Consider the following 24,110-nt stretch of genomic DNA (forward strand, 5'->3'; position numbering starts at 1 on the left):
CACTCAGCCTGTAAACTGAACTTTTGATTGTACTGAAATTTCAAATGCTGTTAAAGCCATTTGAGCTCCGCTCTTTAAGAGGATACTTGCTGCCACTTCAGTGTTTAGAAAAGTGAGTCACTTAGTTCCTACACGTATTAACTGCCCCCTTGTGAGTTTCAGGTTGTATGACATGGTGATATCTAAAGGGAAAAAAAATCTGAAACTTTACCCAGACCCACTCACTGTGTGAAACCTTATCCACGTTTAATATATGTATTATACTGTAATGCAGTATATATAGTTTACATACATATATGACACATAATGTGAAAAAGCATTATATATGTGCTATGAAATCTCCGGAGCACACTGTATTTGCAGATGAATTTGCTAACATATTCTCTAAATTTCTCACAGTTTGTGAAGGCATCGCTACCCCCATGGTTCATGTGATTTCTTGTATTGTGGTTTCCATCTGAATGTTTATTACCAAACAGGTCAGCAGGCTGTTAACTGTAAGTCAATTAAGATATTTCACCGCAAGAGTAAGTGATGTGGTCCGCTGCGGTAACTTCGAGTCACATTATTTTGTGTAAGTAAATCAGAGGAGGGCTGATTGATCTGCACCCGCTCATAAAAAGGGGCCACGTGTAATTGTGCTAGTTGTGCTGAATAGCCCAAACAGAAAAACGGTACAGAATCAATACAAACTAATGTCTTTGGGCTATTTTTTATTCCGACCAGCGAGTGCAAAGATGGATTATTTCAATCATCGTTTAAGTACATTTTATAGACACTTTTGTCAGGGTATGTGCGGAGTCGAATCTACCTCAGCATGATGGATAGAAGAGATTGTGTTCTTTTTATTTTACACCATGGGATTAAATCACTTAAATTATATATTATTCATGACATGAAAACAGAAATAACAGAAATATAATATTAAAGAACTGAACGGTGCGCTGATCAGTTCCATCGGAAGAACTTTAGCTCCCCCTGGTGGTGAAAACTGGTAAATGCAAACAGTTGACGGAGTATTCCCCAGTGCCTTCATGGTCATTTTTCTATAAAAGTTATACACAAAGCGACCACTTCATTGAGTACACCTTGCTAGCACTGGACTCCCTTAATTAGTCATTGCACAGATTCAACAAGGCACTGGAAACATTCCTCGGAGACTTTGATCTATTTTCACCAGAAAAGGTCCTGCAGCCACCAGAACATGGGTACACTGTGATCATAAAGGGATGGACATGATCAGTAACAATACTCAGGCTGTGGTGTTTAAATAATGCACACCCTGAGTCATCCAGAAAATATCCCCCACAGCTTTAGATGCTATTACATTACAGCCAGAATCATCCATACAAAGCAGGATTGATCCAAACTTTCATGTTGTTTTTTTTGCCAAATTCTTACATTGCCATCTGAATGTTTTCTACAATCCTCTAACGTCCAGTTTTGATGAGTCCTTGTGAACTATAGCCTCAGTTTTCAGGAGTGGTGGTAAAAAGCGCTTGAGTTATTTTTGCCCCCCCCTGCAGTCTGGCCATTCTCCTCTGACACCAAACAAGGCATTTTCTCCCAGAGAACCGCCACTCACTGGATATTTTCTTTTTCCAGAGAATTCTCCATGAACTCGAGAGATGGGTGTGCGGAAAACCCTAGTAGATCAGCAGCTTCTGAAATACTCAGATCAAAGTCACGTAAATCACCTTCCTTCTCCATTCGCATGCTCGGTTTGAACTTTAGCAGGTAGTCTTGATCATCTCTACATACCTAACTGAATTAATTTGCTGCCATGTGATTCACTAATTAGATATTTTTGTTTACAAAACTGAACACGTTTCCTTTTTTTTTTCCAAAACAAGACATTCAAACAAGAATGGGAGTATTTTTAAGCTAATATTTTTGAAGTGGTGCATATAATCACCTGCCTAATATCATGTAGTTTCCCCTTCAAGAGGCCCAAATAGTTCTGACCTATCACCTGTTGTTCCAGGATAATATAATCCAAAGACAACAGAAACATCCACATGAATGAAAGCGCCCACGACAGATGCAATTTGGAGCTAGTACAAGAAATTTAACAAAAAACAAAACAATAGATACAGGTTTAGTTGCAAATGCATGTTTATTTAATTTTGCTTTAAAAAACAAAAACAAACATTTTCATGACTGAGCTGGAAAAGAACAAGCTTCAAGTTGGGTTTTCAGTAAACCCAGCTTGAGTCTGCATTCTGACCGAGCACACAGGCTACAGACAATAAATTGCATACAGCCTTTGAAATGAGAGGTAATGAAATGTAAATGTTTGCACTGTTTGTCCAGTTGTCTGTTTATGTCACACTTTGGTAATATGACCTCAGGTATTACTGCAACAGAGCTGAAGAAAAACAACTAGTTAGTGTTTTTAGGAAAAACATGAGTTGTTAAAATTGGTTAGCATGTTTTTTTTTGTTTTGTTTAATTAGGGGGAGGGGCTGCAACTCAGTGGAGACTAAATATCAATAACTATTACAAGTTACAACACTTCAGTTTGCCTCTGAAATGATGCTGCAACTCAAATGAGGGAAATGAGTGTTCAAGAACGTAATGCATCAATTATTAGATTTTCTTTTCTTTTAACTGGAGAAAAATACTTTGGAGAAAAGCACAGTGCTTTGTTAAAGATTCTGTATTCAAGGGAAATTCTGATTAAAGCTTAAACACAATTTGAAAGATAATAAGTGCCAAATTTTACCAAAAGGTAATCTTTGCGTGAACCTCTTCAAGTGGTCAGTTAAACGGGCAACTTCCCAGTCTCACCAATAAACCTTTCCCGTAACAAATTTGTAACCATCCTACGCAGCAATGGTACCATCACAGAAAGATGATTCCAGTTTTTAAGCTCACAATAAATTAACTTCCATTTTTATATTCTTAAAAAAAAAAAAAACTGAGGAGAACCAAACAAAATCTGATAGAAGGTACGAAACAATGTAAACAGACCAAATGACAGAAACATCCAAACGTTGCAAACTGGAACACTTTGACGGACGACAAACCAATACTGTGGCTCATATGCTTACATTTTGTATTGGTTGAGCAGCTTTTGCAAGCTACGTGTAAGCATGTGATAGCGCGACAGCTTACAGCAACACACAAACACAAGAAAAATCAGTCAAGCAACATCAATATTCATGTCAAAGCCATGAAAACAATCATTTGCTAATGCAAACTACAGCATGATCAGAAACAGGTCTAAGGGTGGGGAAAAAAAGAAAAATTTTTTTTGATATGCATACACAGTATCTATATTATTTACAAACATGTGGACATCCTTCACAACTACAGACAACTCTTAACTGTACAATAGATCTGCTCTAGGAACAGTTGCGCAAAATACCATTTTGATATACAGTAATACTTTTTTCCTTTACAATGTACAAGTTTAACCTGCCCACACAATAAAAATGCAAAGCACAAGCCTAAAAGGCCACAAAAGTGCATGTTATCGGGTCAGTTGGAAGCAAGCACTGGCATGAGAGTGGGAATGAAAGCTCCCAGTATCATAAAGGAGATTCTCCGTATTCCAAACCAGTGTCTTGCAGGATTAATAGTTAGTGGAGGGAGATCTGGAGTAGTTATTATTTATTATACATGCAGGCGCAAAGGCCTGCGAATGCACGGACACACAGATCATGTAAATTGTTCAAACACACACACACACACAAACATAAAGACACACTCACGTACAAACAGGCTATGGGGTGATAAAACTCCATCACTCTGCTCCGACTCCAATATTTCCCCGAACCGTCACATTATATTCAAGTAGCAACACTAATTGAAGATACTTGGTACCTTTTGTTGCGTTGCATGCTTCACATCAGAAACAGGACACGTTGGTCTCGTGTTTTTATCCAAGATTTTTAAGCCCTAAGCAGTGACTGGAGACAAAAGCTGGCCATGGAAACAATCGGATTTAAATTTTTACCAAATAGTGCACTAGTAAGACCGCCTAAGACTAAAAACTCACAATTTCAAAGAAAGTGATCCCAATCGACACCCAGATTTATCGTGTTTATACTTTTGCCCATGCTTCATGTCCCTAACAAGTTAAATAATTTCAGCTGGGTGGTAGTTGTGAACAACGAATACAAACAAGCGACACTGAAATGGTGAAGGCCACCTTCAGCAAAAACATGTCACCACCAGGCACTGCGTCACAGAGGAATAAAACACTGAATGGAGGCCAGCGTTTTGACATAGTCTTCATCAACACCGACTAGTGTCACAGTCATGTGCTCAAGTGACAGTCACTATCACAAGCTCATCATTGTGTTTCATTGTATTTGGCCAGTTTGTGCATGGCTGTGTATGAGATTCAGGCCCTCTAGGGGACATAGGAGGAGAATGCTTGAAGCCACGCTCTCTGTAGTGCAACGGTGTGTGGCTCAGGGGACGTCTTTACATCATACGCCATCATCGCCTCAGCTGCTAGTCAGTTAATTGTACCGGGGTATCACAGCACTAAGGCAAGTGCAGACTAAACATACCAAACAGAGATTTTTGGATTACTCAAAGTGACCTACATTTAGTTTCCATCTGTCTTGTCAAGTTGAGTTGCCTCCAAGCATTCTCCTCCCACGGCATCTCTACAAAAGTTTAAAAAAAAAAAAAAGAAGTTTATCTTCTGTCTAAAGAGAAGAATGCCAGCTAAATCCTTTCTGTTAAGTCCACTGAACACTGCATAAACTTTGAGTCGACAGCTGTACAAGGTGCCAAACTGTTTCTGTGGCTTCCCTGTCAGTGCCTCCTCACGTCTCGCCATGTTACCTCCTCTGCCAACATTACTCTATATCCGTTTCAGCAGTCTAACAAAGGGAGCTGGTGGGGATGATGCCGATATGATCCTGTCTCTTTCTTCATCTTTTTTCCATTTGTCATTTTCTGGTCCACACGAGTGTCTTCGGGTTTCCTTTAATCTTCATTTTGACGTTTCATAGCCACTGTTTCCAGCAAAAGGTCATCTTTCTCAGTCACTTAACGGTCTCCATGTTTAAACAGAGCAGAGACATTCACGATAAGCTAACAGCCAAGTAGATAGACCACCACCTCATATGTGCACATCATGATGGCCGTGTTGGGAATCTGTCTGACGAGATGAGTGGTTAGGCCGCGGTACAGCGCCCGGTATCCCTCTTCCTTGGGTACTGTGAGCAGAGTGTGGAAGAAGGAGCGGTACTTGCTCCCTTCCTCTCGTAGTCGTGTGCGGATCACCTCTGCAATTAGAGAAGAGGAAGAAACTTGAGTTACATATTCCACTGGCCACTGGCTGTGTCAGACTTTGCCTCTGAGTGTTGTGTAATTAACCATTCATGAGACACCAAGTTGAATTTCTCCAAATGATTCACTTTTGGCATACCCACTACCCTCAATATGATAGATACTGATTTTGTCCCAGGTTGACTTCAGACAATCCAAACAGGAATTTAGCTGCAGATTGTACATGTAGGTGGAGAATCATAGCAGTATTTTTTAAATACAAGTAGACTATTTTTACCACTTTCTTCTCCAATCACAAGTGGTGAGTCGACCTAAACTAACTCAAAACTAAACATATTTTTCACATTGCATTGCATTCTGGCTTATTCAGCACAATTATCACAATCTTAGTATTATAAGATTATCTATAAACATTTTTAAGTTAAGACAGGATACTAATGATTTCCAATCTAATACGTTTCACCTGTCCTTTAAAAATACTAATAATATTCCATTTGTACCAACAAATGGCAAGAAAAAATAAAACCAGTTATCAGACTAACTACAGTCTAAATCTTGTCCAAGTACAGAACAGCCTTATATTTATTTCTACATTTTGCAATAGAGATTCATGTTTATTCTGCAACAATTACAAAATATAAATAATCCACAACATTGCACTCAGTTTTGGCATAACATGTTTTTTTCCTGAATCAGTCCCTGGTGCTGTATATAACCATCCAATATTAGTCCAAGACTGAAAATAATTCCCAGTGACCACAGCTATCATTGCCCTGTTTGAGTAATGGTACAGACTGCATGTTTAATTTACAGCATGTTAAAAACAGGGTTCTTATTTTGGTTCCAACAACTGGAAACTATTTAAAATAAAAGAACTAAAAACATAAATAGATAATTAACTTTATGCATTTGTTATTTACACATCCGCCTCAGTTGTAAGTGCTGAAATTTACTGAACTAAAAGTCTGCCCTCTGGATCCATTTGTAAAGATTTCTTCTTTGCTGGGAATAAATATTCTTAAGGCTGAACCACAAACAGTAGCTGTGTCCCAAAACCTAGGTCACATCCTTCGGAGGACGGAAGTGCGAGGCTGTGAAATGGGACGGTCTAGCCTTCAGATTTGTGTCAATCCCTCAAAACTGTAAATACAAATAAGTTGCACAAAATAGTTTCCCACCACAGGAAATTTATTTTGAATGCCTTCATAGTTTTATTTTTGAAATACACCAATTTTTATACACTGCAGGAAAAACGAAAATAAATATTATAGTGCAAATTTGCAAAAAAGCAGCATATGCATCAAAATAAACTATTTCCAGTAGTGCAATATGAGTTCTAAGCATCCCAGAAACGACACAGAAAGTCACAAAGTCAAACATAACTATTAAAAACACCAGTATAGGCTCATTGAGGCCCGGACGGTAAAAAACTACATTTCCGCGAAAATGACGTCACTTCCGGTTTTAGGAAGGTCATGGCGGACATGCGATAGTTCGCGCTGACGTCTAATCCAATGTAGGAAGTGTTATGAACAGCTGATCGGATCGGCAAAGCGTGTTTTTGCAATATTATGTTTTTGTTGCTGCAAGCGCTTTTTATGCAGTTTTTGCAAAGCTATATGTGGAAGGAAACTGTGACCTAGCACAAGCTGATGGCATAAGATGTAAGTACAACTCCTCAGGTTTCATATGCAAAAAATTATTGCGCTAGCTCACGTGGTTGCAGAGCTACCGGGATTTAAAAATAGTTACGCAAAACAGAGCGTGCCTGCTCCGACCGGTTTTAAAGGGTTAATCAGTTTTCTGTTTGTTTGTTTATTCAGCTGTGTGAAAACCCCAGAGAAACCCACCCAAGGGATTAATAAAGTTTATACATTTTTATAAGTTTTATTTAACCCCCGGCTAACTATTGATCTGGTGGGTAACAGAGGTCTCCGAAAATGCCGGAGCACTTTTGCAAATATGTGATGTCTTGATAAACCAAGCAGATATTTGAAGTTTACACAGCTACATTCTCGACTGAAAATATGTTAAAAGTTTATTTTGTGACCCAGAAAGAGTAATAAGAGTAATATTAAAACTAAGTAGCTGCCGCCATATTTGGAAACTGGAATTGGCTGGGCTGCGCGATGAACGAAGGATACAGCCGACCCATCCTTCAAATCTGGGGAAAAGGAGGACGCAGCCTACGTTTTGGGACACAGCTAGTATGAGGAAGGGTACAATAGAAGTATTAAATATTAAGACCCTTATCCTTTGACTACAACATATGAAAGTGAGTGAGAAGATTACCATGAGGATAGGCGATGGAGGTGGCACAGGTCTTGGAGGTGGCTGCTGCAAGCATCATCCCCACAAAGTCAGAGGCATCTTTGACAGATTCCTCCTCTTCGTCCATGCTGGCCTGAGCCTTGTACTCAAGCAATTTTCGCTTGATAGTTTCATAGATGACAAAATGGATAACAGTCTCAGAGATGCCAGCGTATGAGGCTGACATACCTCTGTAGAAACCTCGTAAGCCATCCATCTGGTACACTCGTCGTATGCACTCAAAAGCACTCATGCGCCGCTCACCGCGATTCCTGCCATCACACAGACACTTTCAATTAAAATTAAATAACTTTTAGAATAATTTACTCTCATTAGTTTAATAACACATTTTTCAATCATTTTTACACTTATCAGAAAAATGGGTTTGAGGTTTCTCACCTGGAGTCCAGCTGCAGACGGGTTTTAATCAGCCAGATGGGATTGGTGGCTGTGATGGCGGTGAACCCTGGCAAATTTAGAAGAGGTCAGAGGTTCAGACACAGGCAGAGACACTCATTGTAAGAGCACATTAAAATAAACTAGATTAAGCTACATGGTACAAATACAGTGAGAAAGCACTTCAGGAAACAGGATCAACTGGCTGAGGTGTTTAACTTAATCTCATTACAAGTCTTACATAAAATACATCGATATCATTAATTCAGACAACAGTAAAACAATTAAATCTGAATTTTTTAAAAAATATTTTGAGTTACAGACACGAAAAACATCTAATCTGTTAACTTATTGATCCTCTTCATATGAAATGCTACTCAAGTGCATATAAACAACAGGTAAACAGTTCTCCTTTTGAAGTAAAAGATCTCAGATAACAGTGCATGAAGGCAGCAGCTTTCAGCTATGACTGTCTAGATATTTTTTATGTATGGATCTGGATAAAAACTAACTGCAAACAGCAGCAAATGTAGGCAAGCAGCAAACTCATTTTAGGCCTTTACATGTGGCTGATAAATGAATAAGAGTTTGTAATTAGAACTTGTCCTCATACGTTTTTATTAACATAGCATTACACACATCACCTTAATCAGTGTTTACAAACAAATCTACCCATACAGAAATAAACATCACAACACAATAGGTTTGACCCTTAGCTTTTTTCTCTAGATTTTCTACAATGGTTAGCAATGCTCATTTAGTCTTGGTCCCTAAAAACACATGTTCTTTATATTTATTCTAATCTGAACCAGTGGTTAACTTGACTGGACACTACAGACGGGTTGTAGGCCATATACTAGCACAGCTAGCACAACTACAGCATAGTGAAGAAAAATGTTGTCTAAAGGAGATTCATTAATTATTTACTAGTGGAAAGTCACTGCTAGGAAGTCTAAAGTGTAACCGTTACTTTTTAATCGTGGTGAGTAAACCCTGTTTCACTATCTGCCTGCCAACACACTTGGTAGATGTTAGCTTAATTTGTAACTGATCGCAACTATTCTTGATTAGTAGAAATGCTAGATAATGTACAGTAATGCAAAGCTTGCTGTGCATGGTATAAAGCTAATTAATCTGCACTTTGTATCATTAGGAAATGACACAAAGTATCTTTAAAAGTCTGTGCTAAACGGATATACCAGTGAGAAGTAAAACATGGCCTTTTGCAGAAAACAGCTAAGACCAGGGCAAGGCTATGAAGAGACCTCAGTCACGTCTAGTGTATCGATGCAGCAGAGACCTATGTTAAGGCAACTGCATGAAGAAGAAAGGATTACACAGGTCTGTTGAAGAGAAGAGGAGAACAAAAGGAGGAAGAAGAAAAAAGGAGGAAGTAGAATGAAGTAGCTTCTATGGCGTGTACTCACGAGGGAGGGGCAAAGCTCCTCCAGCTCCTCCCCGCTGCAGCTAGTAGCCTGCAGATATGGGGGGCTCAGATGGCGGGGATGTCCCACCCAATCACGCAGGGGTGAAAGCTTTACAGTAAAGCCCTAAAATAGACACAGGCTTTTCTGTACCACAGTCACACACAAGCAGCAGTCACATCCACCCCAAATCCCACCAACCACCCACATCAACCCACTTTCTGAAGTAGATGGAGAAGAGATGGGGGGTGAAGGACTCATACCACCCTCCATCTTTCACCAAACTATGATCCCAACTCTGTGCCCCAACCCGTATAATTTACCCATCTTTAAACTGCTTTAATTTGTGTTACATTTTTATTACTTTTACTTTATCCCCACTTTTTGCAGAAAAGAAGACGACTAATCAGAGGCCCAAACCAATCCAAGCCTCCAGCTCTATCTCATGAGAGCAAGCTAAAAATCACGAGAACACAAAGACATAAAAAAATAAACTGGAGAGGTATTCCTTATAACCATTGAGCCAATATCAGTTTCTAACCTAAAACTCCTTGTCTGAAAATAAAAGAGGCCGGTGGAAATGCTAACCTTGCCGTTCTGTGTAACAGACTCAACACTTTATGTGACAGGGATAAAGAGAATGAAGAAACTTTGTATGAATATGTGATAAGAATGAAGTGACTGATGACAATGAAATAATGTATGAAAATCAAAACAATGATCCTTAACTTACGGATGTGGTGTGCTAGCATAATACACTCGATATTTCAATCACAACGCAGAATGTGTGCATGAATATGGGTGACAGGAGAAAGACCACCAGGACTTTATTTCCAGCTTTTAACTTGATGAGGAAACGGCGCATGCTATACCAGTGGGAGTGCATTAAGTTACCATTTACTTCAATGACAAAGAGCAGTTAATTTTTAGTCTAAAACTGTATCAACTCACAATATTTGACTATTTGTTCAAATGTTAAATTTCTAATAACATAATAATGATTATATTTTATGTAAATTTAAAAACAAAAAGTGTGTTCTTGGGCTCAGCAGACCACCAGGCACATGGAAACGCTGCCGCATGTTGTATACAATGATCCTTCAATACTCAAATAATCCCTGTGCAATTTTTCCTGAGGGGTTTGACCTACATTCAGGGACAGCAGGATGCTTTAAATTAACTGCTGAAACGAAACCTAAGTCTAAAGCTGTTCTTCCACACATGCACTGCAGCCGTGAAGTTTTGTAGAACAAAAATATCACAGTCTACTCCCACAAACAATCAGGTAGACCACACTAAGAATTACAGTAGTGAGAGTGCTTATGAAGCAGATCATATGAGTTCATATGTTAAAATAGCTTAAGTAAAGAAATGGGATTTGAATCCATACAAAAAGTTCCCATTGCAGGAGCAGTGAAGCTATAAAAGACATCGACTTCACAAAGTTAGTTTAGAAACTGAGCACGAATTCACAGCATCAGTATCAATTAACTGTCCCTGAGGTTTTGGCATTGACCACCGCATTAAATCTATTACTGATAAGCACTGATAATCTTAGAGACAATAAAGATGAAAAAGCGAGAGAGGGATACGTTTAGTATCATAGCAAAACATTTGTGTAGTAACACAACAATTTGTCCACGACATCATTAAAACATCTGAAATTTTTAAAGCTAGTTTTTAAGCACTTGTGTGGTAACAGTCAGACTGTATTTATATCCTTACCTGCATTTCTTTGAGATTTACAAGAGAAATTTATGCAACTGTTATAAGTATGAAACAAAGACTAAACACCAAGGTCCATCTCTTTCTATGTGTGTTGATGTGTTCCCTTTTTATCACTTACATGTGTATGTTTTCACTGCATTTTACCCACAATAATGAATTTATCTTTAAGTGGTGCCAATACTGATGGGGTCGAACTGCTAAGGCAATTAACTGTCTTCAGGAAATTCAACTAATTTAACAAGTAAACACGTGAAATGTGAAAATACCGTCAGTCCAGTTCTCCTTGGAAAGAAATGACTGAAGCACTCAGTGTCGATGAATGATGACAAAACACAAAATGAAAAACACACCGAGTGCAGCCTTCTGTGGCAGTGACAAGGTTAGCATTTCGTTTGTGCTGACAACAAAAACTGTCATTACTTTACCTTTAATGTATTGATGAAACACGTTAAAAGGGGAGGGGGAGGTGTGTGTTAAGATTAAGGAATAATAAACTTCATCATGAATCTAAAACTACACACCAGCAGCAAACACACTGCTGTAAGCAATGCTAATATCATTAAAAATGAATAACCATTATGAATTTAATTAGAAAAATCACCATGGTTTTCATCATACCAGTGTAAAGAAATGGGGTGCTACCTGACGTGTCCGCCCGAGTGCCAGGGGCCCCGGTTGACCTTTGGGGGCCGTGTTCTCTTCTCTATACACACACAGAGCAAAGGGGAGGGGGGCCCAGACCACACTGTTTAAGTAACAACTGGGATGTTAAACCATTTACAGTGTCCTCTGGAGAGGCCTCAAAATTAAAGAATTTAAAAAACAGAAAAAAAAAAAAAAAAAAAAAAAAAAAAAAGAGGAAAGAAGGGCGAGGAGGGGATTCAAAACAAAAAACTTTAACGAAGTACATGAGGGACAGCGGGGCTAAGAGAAGAGGAAAGCACAACCCAAACTTTGAGGACCGTAACATTTTTCTCTTTTGTATAACAGATAAAACCAAATACAGATCAGCAGTGGGGGAATTGCAGCCTGAAGGGTTTCATCTGGTATGGGTACATGAAATTCTGGCACTGCTGATATCAGGATTTATCTCCTCAACTATTCGGGGACTATCAAGGCTACCATGGAGAGATAAGATACTGCATTATCAGCCCAGTTTAGGAATTGTTTGCAAAGAAGCTGGTATGTAATAAAAGATGTGATAAGAACCTTTCAGCTCTTACAGATTCAAGGTCCTCTTAAAGTAGAGGATGAACTCTGAAATATTGTAGAAACTGCAGTATTTAGACATGAATAACTTATCTTGACATACAAAATAATCAAGGTTAGTTCGATCCCAAGAGGCTTAAATTGTGCTTTCTGATAAATCAACGATTGTTTATATTAATAATTCTATACAAGAAATAGCTAAGTAATGCCGACTTAAAAACAGACATTATCAGTTAGCTTTAGCATGCATCAGGTATGGGGGAAGGGTGGTGTCTGGGATACTTAAATTGTACAAAATAAAAAAAATAATGAAAGTTGTTTGATAGAGAAAAACTAAATAATTCTTTTTTCTTTTCTTTTTCTTTTTTTTAATATAAATAAAACCCATCAGTAAGAAACACTGCCCAGGCAGACTGACAAACAGTCAGACAGGCAGATAAAACAGACCGACAGACAGAAAGGGGGTGGGGAAGGAGCAATTATTACCTGCCATCCCAGCCGACACCATATGCACCTGGGTAGAGTCTGGCTCCAGCACTCCATTAAGCTTCTCCTTGGCTGTCGAGTAGGCCGCAAAGTATATCGCCCTGTGTGACGATTAAAACGGAAGAGAGAGAGAACTTTAATTACTAAAAGACTCAGGAAAGGAAAGAAGTTAATGACGTGTCCAGGGAGTAAATGTAAAACAAAAGCATACTAGCTGTGACTGTACCTGCAGAGCTATTTAATGTGTAAATGATTAACAAGTTAGCTATATTAAGTACAAACACATCATTTCAGTTGCACAAAATTAAATACTGCCCAAACTGAACATGGGGAACATGCAGCAGATGTAAATGGCGTTTCTTATTTTCTTTGCTGACAGGCCAATAACAGCCAACAAGTCAAATACACATCAGTACTGATAAATATGTGCCTCTCTAGTGTGCACATGCACAGATGTCATGCTTTAGAAACAGATTTTTCCTCCCATGATTCTAGCTGCTCTTCTATAAATGAAATCATAGGATTTAATCAACACTGACTGGAATTAAACTCCGTGACCTCTGCTCTCAGCCCTCGTTCTGGATTTGAGAGCATGCATGCAAAATGTAATCACGCTGCTCTGTAGACGAATGATATGATTGGCTCTGAAAGCATGTATGCAGCTCACGAGCAAAGAGAGATTTTCGTGGTGCAAGCTGTGTAGAAATCGGGTCGAGTGTGTTGTTAATGAACGGCAGCAGCGTGCACGGTGGACTGTTGAGTGTCAGAGGCTTTGCAGCATCAGAGTGCCGTTTCGTAAATATCACAGCAGACAACAGCGCTGGAGTTCACACCTCCGCCTGCTGATAAATAAAGTAATAAGATGTTTCATTCAATTATACTAAAGTCGCTTGTTACAATTCTGCGTATACAATTATTTTGTCGGACACTAATGATGGCATTTTGATCAGTGTATTGTTTGTACTGTGAGCACTAATGAATCTGGCTGCTCTGAATAATGAGAGCAGCTCATAAATCCATTTAAAATTATTTATACTAACATTTCACCACATTACAGCCAATGTAATTTGTTTTAAACTGCATCCTAATATGCTTCTCTACATTAATGGTTATGAATGAAAACAAAGTGAATAAAATTAGTTAAAAGCTATTCTTTATTCCCACAAAACACAAAGCAGTGGAACCCTAAAAATGGTTTCTTAAGGTTGTTTTATTTATTTATTTTTATATATGGGTTAACTATTAACCACCATGTTTCCTGTTGTCATATCCTGTCTATAAAGCAGTGGAAAACCACATAATTTGCCAGCGAGTTCATCAGGTTCACCTCTTATGTGATAACCAGTGTTGGGGAATAACGGAATACATGTACCGCCGTTACGTATTTAAAATACAAAATATGAGTAACTGTATTCCATTACAGTTACCGTTTAAAAAGGTGGTATTTCGAATACAGTTACTTTGTTGAAATAAATGGATTACACGGCGGTACTTCCTTGTTTCATATTGTGGCGGGTCAGGACTGTTTGGGTTTTGTTTGACAGCTATGTTCTGTTGTTCCAGGCGGCAGTGTTACGGTTGCCATGGTTACAGGGTGACGCTCTCTCTGCGTGTTTCCTGGGTGAGAGAGCGCCTTTTTGTTGTTGTTGTGCTAAGCTAATAGGCAGAATGCTACAGGTATAGCTCTAAAGAATGTAGCATCATAGGCAGTGTAGTTCGTGCTGCAGGGAGAATGGACTGACATACACGTATTATGTGTCTGTGAGCGAGGGAGGGAGAAAAAGGAAAAGTACGAGCTGTCATCGAGCAAAAACGGGAGCTGGAAGCATGCAAATATAATAATAACCACTGCAGCCAAGAAGAGTGCCTGACAAGCCCAGTTGTAAGTAAGCTATTAAGACTCGACTGTACACGTGTTCGTGTTTTCCTCCGAAAACAATAAGTTCCGTTGGAGCAGCCTTTCAACGCCTCTCTCTGTCTCTCGCAAGCAAAGTTGACCCAGACAACAAAGTAAAGCTATTTTTCGGCTACGAGCCCGACACGAACCCGACGTATTAGCCAACTTTACTACGGTTCGGAGCCGCGGACCTTCAGTAACAGTAATAAATCACAGCAATAGTACATTCACGTAGTTGTAAACAGCATAATAATATATTAAGTAATCCAAAGTATTCAGAATACATTACTCTCATTGAGTAATGTAACGGAATACGTTACAGAATACATTTTGGGGCATGTATTCTGTATTGGAATACATTTTAAATGTAACCTTCCCAACACTGGTGATAACATCCTCCTATAGCACTACTTCCTATAGCTGTCATGGCCAGCCATTTCAGTACAACAACAACACAGGACTGACAGACACAGATGCATTGGATGGACCCAAAGGGCAGACAAAGAGTGAAAGGCCCACGAGAAGAGAAAGAGTATCATGAAATCATGACACAGACGATATGCAAAACTAACCAGAAAAGGAAGAAGACGTCGGCGGTGACACAGCGGTAACTACAGAGAACTAGAACGATCAGGGAGGCAGAGGGATTATACACAAACACAACTGCCTTAATTTAGAAACTTAATTTTAACAACAGCAGTGGCTGTCACATGATGAAAGCGTAACAGCTGGCCGGCGTCTGCTGCTGCTGCTTCATGGGAATTTGATTGACTGCATCCAGACGTTAGGGCAGATAAGCTAAGAATTAGGGAACCTTTTCATTTCCGCACAGATTTGAAGCACAGATTTCCATCGTGCTGCTGCTGTGATTGAGAGAGGTTTACATGCACATTCCTGGTCTTCCATTATTTCAGACATTCCTCAGTGTGAAAGCAACTGAATTACAGTCCTGCACTCTTTGTCTCACTTACTGCTTACATACTTATTAAATTGCAACATTTCAGTCAAACGAACCCTTATAAGGAGAAGCAGCTCAACCTCATTTACAGCATACGTACAGTGTGCATTTATATACACAGGTAATGAGCACCTTGCATCCATGTGCATCAGCACTTGTATTCATAGGACAACAAATAACTCAGTAACATAAATCTGATGCTATAGTAATTATAATGTTATATTTGATGAATAGCTTTTTTACTTTGTCCATTTTGAGTTTTTCGTATTGCTTTTTTCAGTTAGTTTCTAGGTTTTCATGTTTCTGTTTATATTGACTAAAAATATGTAGCTTTAGTTTTTATTTGCTGTTTATTTATTTGTGTTTAGTTTCCTTAAAACCAATAATGTGAAGGGTCAGGAGCAAAATGTCAGCACAACATAAACAACACTTTGTTCAGGCAGCTAATTTAAAGTTGTGTAGGCATTCCAAGTCTCAATAAATAGAGGCGCCAAATCCTCATGAGACCAGTTGTGTTGACGAATGTGACCACATTTTTAAAGCCTAAAAATAAAAAAGGTACATTCTGTATGTTTTAGTCCATTTTAGTTCGCTCTATGAGCACTCAAACCACTTCAGTTCTCATTCAGTCTAGTTTTATTTCTGTAGTTTTAGTCAACTATAACAAAACAGAAGGTAACATTCATCTAACATCTGTGAGGACAGAATACGCAAATCTGAATGCTACTTCTGAGAGTTTTTTTGAGAGCATATTATGCATGCACAATTAATCCCACTGCTCCTTTGTGTTATTGTATTTAAGCCTGAATGTGTTAAGACTTTGTGGTTTAAGCAAATAGAACAAACTGTAGAACATATGGAACTAAAGATCCAAGGTTGATGAAGCCAACTTTCTACATATTGTGACTGATCACAAATTAACATGGAAACAACACACTGATTATATTAAAAGCAAAAATTTCAAAGTGGTCAGTAATTCTTTATAAAACAAGTGATGTATTAATTTCTAATGCCCTGCAACATAATTCATTTCTTCATTTATACTTCCTTGCTTTTTTTTCTTTTTTTTTTTTTTACTGTGTGGAACATTGAGGATTGACTTAAATGAGAATAAATTCAACAGTTGTGTTACAGTAAAAGTCTGGTTACTATGATCACACTTAACCACAGTGTCTAAGGTCCCACATTATGTAATTAAATTATTCTGTTTATTTATTTTTTTAAAAAGCAAATAATGCTTAAAGCAATAAAATTGCCCAAGTAATTTCTTGCATAAAAACAAACGCTCTACAAATATGTTTGAGGGTTATATTTGAGAACATTGTGGTTTGTTTGTTGTCGTTTTCTTCTTCTACTTGGAAATGAGGGCAGCTTTATTGATAACAACATAGGCCAGGCATATCAAAGTGCCACTTCAGCCTGAGCCTGTTCATTCACTATTTGTTATAAAGGCTGCAGATTTTATATGACCTGTTTTACACTCTGTAAAATGCAAGCCTGAATAAAATAAATAAATAAATAAATATCAGGTCACTGTATTTAATGTTCACACAACTGGGCAACACTACAGCTCACCTGAACAACCAGGGGAAATATGCTGAAGGGCACTGCAGTGGCTCAGGTTGGAGTCCACTCCAGACTATTTCCTGTGTGTCACTGCCCCATTCTCTCTTTGCTTTTGTGTCTCCTCTACACTGTACTGTCAAATAAAGTCTGCAAATACTAAAAAGAAATCTTTAAAGAAAAATGACTGCTGTTGAATAATATTTCAATACATCATTTTGAACAAAGTTGTATTTCAGTTTTTGACTTGGTCATAATGAGTTTGTTATGGCTGATAACACTAACTTTTTAATAAATCAACAAAAATCAAAAAACCTTATTTGTCTTTTGGATTCGGAGACTTTTGAATTTATGTGATGCTGATGAAGAACAACATCAGCCTGAAGTATATGTGACGCTACTAATACTACTGGTTGACTGGCAACCTATTCTCAGTAGACAGATTGAGGCACTTACTATCTGTATTTCAGCAGTAAATAAGACAGCACACAGGAGTTAAATTTAACAGCTCAGCTGCTGCCCATAATACAGCCTGAAGACTTTCCCCCAGAAAAATTGTCTCATAGGGTTTGATTAAACATGTCAAAATAAATTACACAGGCATGCCTTTATTCCAATAGCAGGGCAGTGCTAGTGCAGATGATACTGCTTCTTACGCAAAAAATAAAAATAAAAAATGAATTACTCATTTATGTTGTTATGACACGCAAGATATGGAAGTGAAGGTTATTTCCCTTACTTTGGGCTCTGTTTCTGTGTTATTGCTAAAGAAATCGTAGAGCAGTTTTAACACACAACACTCCCACATTATTGCAGATAATACTGCACATACCTGGAAGGTGCCACACCTACAAGGTTAGGACCCAGTCCTCTGAAGAGTGAACGGGGTCCCTCTCTCTCTAGAATTAACCTGTCGAAAGAGCAAACACATGAGGAAATATTTCACTATATAGTCAAAACACAACATGTACATTATTTAAACACTGGAGCATATTATACAGTGAATGGTTTAAAGATAACTCGTAATCTAAATTGTTTTCACATTTAATAACAGTTGTGAATTCATAATTACCACAAATCAGATAAAGCAGATTTGTTTCATGAAGTTAATTTAAACATATTCAATAAAAATCCAGCAATAAGAAAAAAAAGACAGCTCGGATCCTTCTGGAAGAAGTTAATTAGCTAAAAAGAAAAAAAAAAAATTCTATTTATAGACTTTGCCTTTCTGCCCCACTTATATGATTTCCGCATTTTATTATTTCATTATTATTCGTTATGTTATCTGATTCTTCATTATTTATAGCAAATGACACATCCTCAAGAAAGAAATGGGTCTAAAACCAGACAACACACGTGATTTGGAGTGAAGGTGTCCTCCGCCCTAAAAGGGATCTTGGCATGCACCACACTGCACGTTGACCCACTTTGACGTGTGTCCTCCCACCCCCTCGTTAGTTATGCTGCAGTTCGTGCTTCCATCCTTCTCTACTCTGTACCATGAAATAGTGTTGCTGTACTTCTGCTGCAAGATGCTGCTTATTTTGAAGACAACACAAGAAGTTGACTTATGTTGCCACAACACCGATACAGAGCCCAAAACAATGTCCACATGAGCTGTAATCTCTCCAAATGAAGTATTAGTCAACTGTTATTAAACAAAATCCTGACTAACATCCCAGACCTACTCCCAGAACAAATCCATTTTTAGGCTCATTGTTAAAGAACGTTATAGCTAACCCCACTACTGACAAAACAAAACCTAGGGAACTGCAAAAGTGCAAGATCAGCATGTTGCCTGTGTAGCCTGCCAATTATAAATACTCTAAATATAAAAAGCATTTTATATTCCTGTGATAGAGAACCAAACATAAGAGGCTTGTCAAATATAAAAGTATTTACAAAATAACTAACGGCACCATTCAGCAGTGGAAAATTCCACACACAGACGCTTATGCATTATGTAAGAGTGACATGCTCTCTGACATCCTCTTGTATAGCAGCTTGCCAAGGCACAATAGTAGAGGTCCATATTTATAAAGGCAAGCTGAACATTTACTTGCTAATCCTGCAGTGGTTAATGGTTATTACAAGTAGCCACATCAGCTTCCAGCAGGTTCTAAGCAAATGCTGAGTTCCCCTCAACTCTCACTTCATCTTTCTGACAAAATTCCACTCTGCACAATGACAAGATTACTTACATTTATATTGAAGAAAAAAAACAACAACAAACCCCCCCCCCCCCCTAAAAAACAGGAACCATTCTTTGTGGATATCTTACATAAGTTTCAGAGAGAAAGTATCAAAAACAACCAAAGAGCTATAAGGTCAACATGAGGTTTAAATTATTGATTTTGTCTACAGATGTCAAAGAAAATAACCACTGAAACCAAAATGTTTATCTTCTTGTCTCGGTTAAAGTTGCTCTCTAAAATAAACAAACAAACAAACAAAGAATCCACCAAAAAACAAAAAAGGCACTAATAACAACAATAACATCTATTAAAATAAGAAAGAAAAAGAAGCGCATTGGCAATCCAAATAAACTCACTCCCCAGGAAAGCCCAAGCATTCTTGAAGAAAACATTTTCAATTAGGAGCAACTTGACATCAGTTTGCAACTCACGGTGCACATATTAAAGGAACTGTGCAACAAGATAAATCTGTTATCAGTGTTTCTGAGCCATTTCACAGTTTTGTTTGTTATTGCAGTGATGCAACGTTCCAGTAAGGAGTCATTTTATTAGAAGAAAATAACTCATTAAAGTTACAATAATATGAGACGCACACACAGACCTTTTAAATGTAAGCAGCCAGCTAATGGACAAAATACTACTACTACTACTACTACTACTAATAATAATAATAATAATAATAATAATAATAATACTTAAACCAAGAAAAGACAACATTGAAGCCACATCATAACTGTTTATAGTGTTAATTTCAGTGGACATCAATTAGGCTAGCTGTGCCTAATTGATCTTTCTCCTTACTTGAGGCAGTGTAGAGGCCCCGGCGGGGAAACACGGGCAACACTGGCTCCGTTGACTGTGCTGAGCTGAACCTCAGAGACGTAGAGTGTAATGGAAGAGGACTGCAGCCTGGTCTTCACCACTTCCAGAGGACAAGTTAAAATGGCGCCCACTGTACCACCGCATCTAGTAAAGAAGCAGCAAGTATTGAGAAAAAAGTGAGAAAATAGAACAGAAGCAAGACCAGGAAAAAAGTTTGCTGTGGCACCAAATACGTCCCCCCCCCCCCCCCCCCCCCCCCGTCCCCCGTCCCCCAAAAAAAAACAAAAACAGCAAAAATCAAGTTATACTGACATAAGCCAAGTCACTTGAAACACTAATCAGCAGAAACACAATCTGTTGTTCCCAAATTATCTATGAGCGTGGGCACATACACACACCGCGACCTGGTTTTGTGATATCCAAGATACTGACATATGAAAACAAACAGCTGGTTTCATGATTCATTTCAGAAGAAACTGACCGCAGCTCATTTGCTGAGTTTTGCCACCTGAGAAGCCCAGAATAAGAAGTCATCAAATTAGATCGTTGTTTAGCTCACTTGATAAACATAAACAAAAACCAAGTTGGTCACAAATACAAAAAAGTATATCCACTTTATATCCTACCACATCAAGGTGTGCAAATATAACTGCATCATGACTGTTTTTTCCATCATACAAACATTTTTGGCACCCACCAAACAGGTTTTGGCCTTCCCCCAAAGGAAAATCACCAGGCCTCTCAAAGTATTTAAATAAACACTATGTTTTTTAGCGTGAGATTTAATTTAGTCAAACTTAACCTATTTTTAGTCATCAAATGGGTTTGAAATTAATTAATTAATTTACAGAAACCTTTTTGCACTAACCATGGGGATAAATCGTGTTTATGTGCACACAAAACCAGGAAAACTCTCATGTGATATAAATTAGTGTATTATTTGATAATTCATACGCTATAGTGTCATTTTTGTTGATCCCCTCTGCATTCACCAAAGACTCAGTGCTTTCGACATGTAGACAAAGCTTCAAAACCAAACCACCTCACAGCTGAAAAGTGCTTCCTGGTGATCGCAGTTGCACATTATAGAACTCGGCTAAAGGTTACAGAAGCCATGGTAGTATATGTTGACATCCTGGCAGTGAATTCCGCTTGCTGCTGTCTCTTTTGAGCAGCACCAGCTATATTTACCTTTCAAAAGACCAACCCACATTCATGCTCAGAGGCAGCGGTGACCCTTGGCCTACTTTCTCGGCAACACTGGCTGTTGCATGTGTGCCTCTCTAATGCGAGGCTGTGGGAGGCAGCACTAGGCTGAGGCCTCCAGCTCAAGTTTTTGGGTAAAGCTGATTCAAAGTCTCTTGGGTAGTTCTCAGATTTAAAAGCAATAACAAGAGACATAAAGAAGAAGTGCTGTGGCATGGTGGGATCCCCCATTCTGAAGGTCACAGACTAAATGGGAAGATTAAAAAAATTAACAAGTGAACTAAAACTAAAGACAATGGATTAAAACAAAAATCTATACTGGGCCAATCCACTTAAATGTCACATTTGTGCTTTCATTGTCCTTAATGAACTGGTTGTCAGGCCTCTTTACACAACTATGAATCAGAAGGATTGCTTTACTACGGTGTGAGCTTCAACTTTAAGATTTGAAGTACAAAATTCAAATGCTCTGTTACATAATGAAAAGCAGCAGAGAAACTAAATTTTACCAGTAAGTTTCTCTTTAAACCATACTTCTACCCAGAGCCGGTAGTTACGCAACACAAAAACTTCAAAGTGTTTTATTTTTTACATTTAATTAAGCCTTTTTTGATTAGATGGATATCTGCAAGACTGTAATCTAATGCTTTAACTGAGCCGACAGAAAAATTGTGTGTGTGTGTGTGTGTGGTGGTGGGGGGGGGGGGGGGGGGGTCTCAGTATGGATTAGATGTAAATGTTCATTTCATTTGGGAATACAATAAAGAAATTATTTAATTGGATCCTCATAGGTGAGCATTATGTAACTACTTCTTAAATTACAAAATAGCAGCAGAAAAATAAGCGTCAATGGCTGTTGTTGCAGATGCATTTGGTCAAGTCATTCAGAGAAAGCTACAACGAGCCCGGAAATGAATTCCACTTGTCATCAAAATAAAAGGCTCTCACTTGTGCAGAAACAGCCGGCATTTAAAGGACGATGAAATAAAAGGCGAGCTGCTCTGTGCTGTCTGGGAATAACGAGCTCGAATGCGCTTTCTGGCACATTCACATGAATGCTTTCAGCAACACTAGTCATATTTTAAAGGTTAACCGGAAGTTCAACTAGAACCGTTTTTGACAGTCGCGTGCGCACAACCGCCAAGGTTGGAAGGGCACGCACGCGCTGCCTTAAAAAATAAAAATAAATGGCGAGTTAGCTAGGTAAAGCAGACGGGGGTTATGTTTCAAAATATATATTTCAAATTAGGTAAAATTTATAGAGGAAACTGATGTGGCTTACCCTCCAGCGAACAAATGAACCAGTGTGTCCCTTTGGGTCATTCTTTAGCATACCCTGCCAAGCAGCGCAGGGTAGTCAAAAAACGGTTCTTTCCCCCGTCCCCTCCCGGTGCTCTTTGCCTCTGAGAGGATGCGCAAGTCCACAGACAAACGACGTCGACGACTAACCAGCGGTGGGGCGAGTCTCCGGTGATTCAGACTGCAGCGGGCCGACAAACCCCCCTCTCCCTCAGCTAACTCAGGTCCCCCTCTGACGCAGATATTTTCTATCTTCGGCAAAAACAGCGGGGAGGTGCGGGCTCACCAGGCTTCTTGCTGGCGGTAAAATATCTCAGGTCTAACAAACGGTTTTATAGCACATCCGCGGTCTCATCTCCTTTCATCGCTACACCAAGAGGAAGAAGGAGGCAGAGCTCATAGTATGTACTGTACGACCATAGGCTGGAAGCACACGCTGCCATTGGCCACCCTGCACTTAACGTCACATTGTCTCCGCCTTGATCATGCACTGTTCACATGCTCAACACTGAATGAATCTGGACTGCGTGTTGCTGAAGTGCAGCCATCCAAAAGAGATCGTTTTCACAGTTTGTGCTCTAAACATTTCAGACGTATCTGCTTTTGCTTTTGTCTCATTGAACCTCTTCAAAGTCAGACACTAGACCAAAATATGACAGACAAACACAATTATCAGCATAGAAACCCACCAGACAACCTACATGCAAACAATTATGTTTGCATGTAATGTTTACTACCATATATATCCATATATAGTAATGGAGGGTCCTACACCAATGATACCAAGGTAGCTATACTTTATTATTTATTATTGTTCAGTGTATTAATTCATAGTGGTATAACTCTGCATGCCAGTTGGGTGACCTAAATCTTTTATTAATAAGACTCCATATTTGACTTGTAACATTTAATATGTAAAGTTTATGTATATTAATTTCCAGCCATGCATGTACATCTATTCATGCAAATTGGCTAGTTCAATCACAGTCTTAGACTGCTGGCTACAGAGCATCAAACAATCCATCTCTGACTTGCAATCATATTTTGGCTTTTTCAAATGAGCTGGAAAGTCTTTTCCCTATCAGGTCTTAACCAAAATTGCATGGCGTTGAAAGCCAGCTGGTGATTTAATAATGGCATTAGCTACATAGCTTTGTAATTGGATGTACAGTATGATAAGTTGGAGTCATGTGCAGCGTTCAAACTGGAAACATTAAAACCAATAATGTCATGTCCTGCATTAGGAAGGTTATATGGAGTAACCTTTCTAATGGCATTTAGAATGATTTAGTGTCTGATGAAAGAGGGCGGTCTGCCTCTTATCTCATTAAACAACATTAAGGTCCAATAAATGTCTTCAAATT

The 24,110-nt window shown here is 38.6% G+C and overlaps 1 protein-coding gene and 1 long non-coding RNA gene across 2 annotated transcripts; both read right to left on the reverse strand.

Moving 5' to 3' along the window:
- Positions 1 to 2,097: 2,097 nt before the first annotated feature.
- slc25a36a (solute carrier family 25 member 36a) lies at positions 2,098 to 23,148 on the reverse strand. Its single transcript, XM_085141281.1, has 7 exons — positions 22,730 to 23,148; positions 20,221 to 20,385; positions 18,057 to 18,134; positions 12,807 to 12,907; positions 7,963 to 8,029; positions 7,546 to 7,835; positions 2,098 to 5,249 (listed from the first exon to the last, which is right to left on the reverse strand). Exons 1-7 carry the CDS (start codon positions 22,768 to 22,770, stop codon positions 5,056 to 5,058), a joined length of 936 nt encoding a protein of 311 aa, XP_084997407.1. The 5' UTR covers positions 22,771 to 23,148; the 3' UTR covers positions 2,098 to 5,055.
- On the reverse strand, positions 15,905 to 18,050 carry LOC146497951 (uncharacterized). The gene is made up of 2 exons (XR_014870856.1): positions 17,821 to 18,050; positions 15,905 to 17,783 (listed from the first exon to the last, which is right to left on the reverse strand). It is a non-coding gene; the product is annotated as an uncharacterized LOC146497951 (long non-coding RNA).
- Positions 23,149 to 24,110: the final 962 nt, after the last annotated feature.

Source organism: Neolamprologus multifasciatus, chromosome 18, assembly GCF_963576455.1.
Source record: "Neolamprologus multifasciatus chromosome 18, fNeoMul1.2, whole genome shotgun sequence".
Taxonomy (NCBI): Eukaryota; Metazoa; Chordata; class Actinopteri; order Cichliformes; family Cichlidae; genus Neolamprologus; species Neolamprologus multifasciatus.

Bases quoted from the DNA above. Each gene is read 5' to 3' on its own strand.
- slc25a36a (XM_085141281.1), bottom strand. From the start codon at position 22,770: ATGACCCAAAGGGACACACTGGTTCATTTGTTCGCTGGAGG. The intron at 20,386-22,729 runs GTAAGCCACATC...CTTCTTTACTAG, and splicing joins GTTCATTTGTTCGCTGGAGG to ATGCGGTGGTACAGTGGGCG. The intron at 12,908-18,056 runs GTATGTGCAGTA...ATCGTCACACAG, and splicing joins GTAGGTGTGGCACCTTCCAG to GGCGATATACTTTGCGGCCT.